This window comes from Sinocyclocheilus rhinocerous, unplaced genomic scaffold (genome assembly GCF_001515625.1).
Source record: "Sinocyclocheilus rhinocerous isolate Xijiao unplaced genomic scaffold, SAMN03320098_v1.1 scaffold1806, whole genome shotgun sequence".
NCBI classification, from domain to species: Eukaryota; Metazoa; Chordata; class Actinopteri; order Cypriniformes; family Cyprinidae; genus Sinocyclocheilus; species Sinocyclocheilus rhinocerous.
This window is the reverse complement of record NW_015658531.1, coordinates 343,424-347,669: the sequence shown is the minus strand read 5'-3', so window position 1 is coordinate 347,669 and position 4,246 is coordinate 343,424. Positions and strand designations below refer to the sequence as shown.

At 34.1% G+C, this 4,246-nt stretch overlaps 1 protein-coding gene across 1 annotated transcript in view; it reads right to left on the bottom strand.

The window, feature by feature from the left end:
- Nucleotides 1-1,110: 1,110 nt before the first annotated feature.
- The window catches only part of LOC107722695 (thioredoxin domain-containing protein 6-like), a 23,537-nt gene continuing 20,401 nt past the window's right edge, over nt 1,111-4,246 (bottom strand). Inside the window, exons 15-16 of the mRNA XM_016531166.1 lie at nt 2,943-3,087; nt 1,111-1,171 (exon numbers count right to left, since the gene is read on the bottom strand). Of these exons, the coding sequence (XP_016386652.1) occupies nt 1,111-1,171; nt 2,943-3,087 (206 nt within the window). The remainder of the gene's footprint in view (nt 1,172-2,942; nt 3,088-4,246) is intronic.

Genomic DNA, 4,246 nt, shown 5'->3' with positions numbered 1-4,246 from the left:
CATAACTAGCCTATTGTCTGTAAACTTTCAGATACTTAAAGAACACTTATTTTAAATAAGTAATTGTTTTAAAAAGTAGTCTGCTTATATAATAAAAATTAAATTTGATATAAAATTTATATGAAAATGTAGCCATGTGCAGTAATATTGAAAACAGAATGTGACGCATCGTGATATTGAGTTGATAATGATAATCATAATTGAATTGAATCATGAAACCAGTGAATATTCACACCCCTATTTTTAAAATGGCAGTACTGACATACAGAGATTCCAACTATAAACAAAAAGCATAGAAACTACAATTTTGGTTAAAATGTAAAGTTGTAAAGATGTATTTGCACAGCTGAAGAATTAATTAGGAAAAAATGTAGATCAAGAATAGTTTTGGAATCTGATCGTGAAGTGCCTAAAGATTCCCACCCCTAATAATTACCTAGGATCATAAAAACTCACCAGAGCCTGTGATTGCTGAAATATGGACCTTCAGGATGAAGGCTGACTTTGATTTTATAAATGTTCCCTTAATATCTGACCATTAATGTCCAAAGTGGAAACAGATGTTGTCTCATGTCTGTGATCAGTGTATAAACTTGTTCTTGACTTGTGCATCACTAGTCATTGAGATAAAGACCTGCGTCCTGCGGGCTGGATGTGTGCGTCTCTAGTGCTTCGGTCTCATCAGAGGATGCTGGGTGACTCTCTGTCATCTCAGGCTTTATTTCTTCAGCTCCTTCTAGGTGTGGAAAAGAAGGGTAATGCTGACTTTTGTGTTTACATGTGACATATCATGATTTCAGTTTTATTTCAATTAATTGTGGAGCCCAATTTTTTTTATTTTAATTATCCGTTTCATTTGCTTTTCATCAACTCTTGAATCCCAGTTTAGGAAACCCTGGACTTAAAGGAACAGTTGACCTTAAATCTTCTGTTATCATTTCTCCACCTGTTCATTCTGTTTATGCAGTGACAGCTCATAGTGACGGGCAAATATCAGAGTACGTGTTTGGAGCAACATGAGGGTGAGTAAATATTGACAGTTTATATGTTTGGACTAGTTTGGTCAGTTTTGAACCTGTTGAGCTTGGCTCTGTCTGGTTCTTCAGGTCATCAAATGATGGAGATCTTGAAGCTTGTAGATTCTTGAGCTCTGCAAAGCTTTCCTCTGTTTCTGTAGATAGCAGGATATTCATTAAATGTTGTTCTTAAATATCTATCTATCTATCTATCTATACATACACACACACACACACATATAGACTTAAAAAGTTAGTTCGCCCTTCTACAAATTGGAATTCATAACGTCATGGCATTAAATGTAAAAAATCTACCTCAATGTTTTTGCTTTATTTTCCAATTCAAATATTTAAAGATCCTTAAATCAAGACCCATTTACTTGAGATGCTAAACTACTATATGAAGTCTTGTTTTTTTTTTTTTTTGTTAATTAAGTGAGTTTGTTTAAAACAAGAACAAATATCTGCCAATGGGATATGAAAACTTATTTTCCCTTTGAGTTAAGTAGATTTTTCTGAGCCCAATGGCAGATATTTGTCCCTTTTTTAAACAAACTCAGTTCATTTTGATGCATTTCTCAGAAAACAAGACTTCTTATCATATGTCGTTCTTGCATGTTAAAATGTTTTAGACATTTGCACTGGAAAACAAGACAAAAATACTGAGGAAGAACATTATCCTATGATCACACTCCAAAAAAGTAAAGGTATTTCCATATTCTAATTCAGCAATTATTATTTTTTTTTTGTAAAAAGCAATGGAGATTAGTTTGAAGTTGGATTTTCAAACTTTAAAGTGCTGGTAATGCAATTTATTGTGTTCTCCATAGACATTTTATTGACATATTGTGTTCCCTTCAGTTTATTCCTTACATTTTCTTTAATTGGTCTTTAAAAAAGTCTTAAAATGTCCTAAATTTACCTTCATAAAACTTGCAGAAACCCTGTTATATTATGTAAATTTGTTAATTAAGTGAGTTTGTTTAAAACAAGAACAAATATCTGCCAATGGGATATGAAAACTTATTTTCCCTTTGAGTTAAGTAGATTTTTCTGAGCCCAATGGCAGATATTTGTCCCTTTTTTAAACAAACTCAGTTCATTTTGATGCATTTCTCAGAAAACAAGACTTCTTATCATATGTCGTTCTTGCATGTTAAAATGTTTTAGACATTTGCACTGGAAAACAAGACAAAAATACTGAGGAAGAACATTATCCTATGATCACACTCCAAAAAATAAAGGTATTTCCATATTTTAATTCAGCAATTATTTTTTTTTTTTTGTAAAAAGCAATGGAGATTAGTTTGAAGTTGGATTTTCAAACTTTAAAGTGCTAGTAATGCAATTTATTGTGATCTCCATAGACATTTTATTGACATATTGTGTTCCCTTCAGTTTATTCCTTACATTTTCTTTAATTGGTCTTTAAAAAAGTCTTAAAATGTCCTAAATTTACCTTCATAAAACTTGCAGAAACCCTGTTATATTATGTAAATATAAAGTGCATTTTATCCCCAGATGAAAACATTTGTTTTAGATTTAGTTTTGAACATGTATCTTTACAGACGGAGGAGGCACCTAACGCAGGAGAAGCAGCGCCGTCGATGATCCCGCTCTCAGAGCTGATGTCTCCGAAGAGGAACCGTATCTTCTGGTGCGCGTGCTGAGTGTTGGAGGATCCGTGGACGGCGTTCTCCAGCATGTCTTTAGCGAAGCGTGCTCTCAGGGACCCCGGGGCTGCTTGTCTTGCCGCACTGGGGTCCGTGGGGCCCATGGCCGCCCTCCACTCCTCCACCGCGTTCTCCTTGGTCAGAACCATCATCGTACACGGGCCGCTGCAGAGAAACAAACCATGATTGATCTTACCTGTGTTCTGCATGAAGCCTTCCAGTTCAGTTAAGTCATGTTTAATGGTGAACTCACCGACACATGTAATCCACCAGCTGACTGAAGAAGGGTTTGTCCCGGTGCTCTTTATAAAACTCTTCTGCCATCTCTCTGGACAGAACCGTGTCCTTCAGACGGGAGATGTTGAATCCTCTGCCCCGAATCTCCTCCAGGATTTCCTCTGATATGAGCAGAAACACGCCAAATAAACAGTGAGTTTCTTGTTATTAATATTCTTATATTTTAATTTCATATACACTACATTTGTAAGTCTGGGGTCAGTAAGATTTTAATAAAGCAAGAGATTAACAGTTTTATTAATCAGCATTAAATTGATCAAAAGTGACAGTAAAGACATTAATAATGTTGCAAAAGACTTTTGCACTTTCTATTCTTCTGTGAATCCTGATAAATCAAATGTATTATGTTTCCACAAAAAGTATGAAGCAGCACAACTGCTTTCAACATTGATAATAATCAGAAATGTTTCTTGAGCAGCAAATCAGCATATTAGAATGATTTCTGAAGATCATGTGACACTGAAGACTGGAGTAATGATGCTGAAAATCCAGCTTTGCATCACAGAAATAAATTACATGTTACAGTATTATTATTTTGAATTGGAATAATGTTTAACCTGATGCTGAAAATTCAGCTTTGATCACAGCAATAAATTACATGTTACAGTATTATTATTTTGAATTGGAATAATGTTTAACTATTTTTGCTGTATTTTTGACCAGATAAATGCAGCCTTGGTGAGCAGAAGAGATGTCTCTCAAAAACAAAAAAAGTTTTGCAGAGCTCAAACAGTTTGAACTTTCAGTTTGCACTATATTTCAGCAGTCTCATCAGTATTTATCGCTTTGACATGTTTGAAAAGCATTGCTGTATTGATATTTTGTTCAAAAGCTCTAGCCGCAACTATTATATTTCGTACAATAAATTCAATCAGACTTCATTCAGACTGTTTTGTAAATTATTTTAATGCTAAGTGTATCTATTAACCTTTTTTTCTAAACATTTTATAAATTCTTCTTTTAAAAAATTTAAAATTTTTATCTCCCATTGGCATTTATTCATCTTTCAAATTGTAACTGGCATCATATTTGCACACCAAATTTACCTTGTTTCTTACATGTTCATACTTAATTATATTTTGTCTGGTCTTTCAAGGCATTAATGTTTGCCTACAAAACCACCACTGGCTCTGCACCCCTTTATCTAAATTCATTACTTCAGACTTATGTGCCTCTAGAAGCTTGCGTTCTGTAAGTGAACGTTGCTTTATTGTGCCATCACAAAGAAGCACAAAATCACTTTCACAGACTTTTACATTA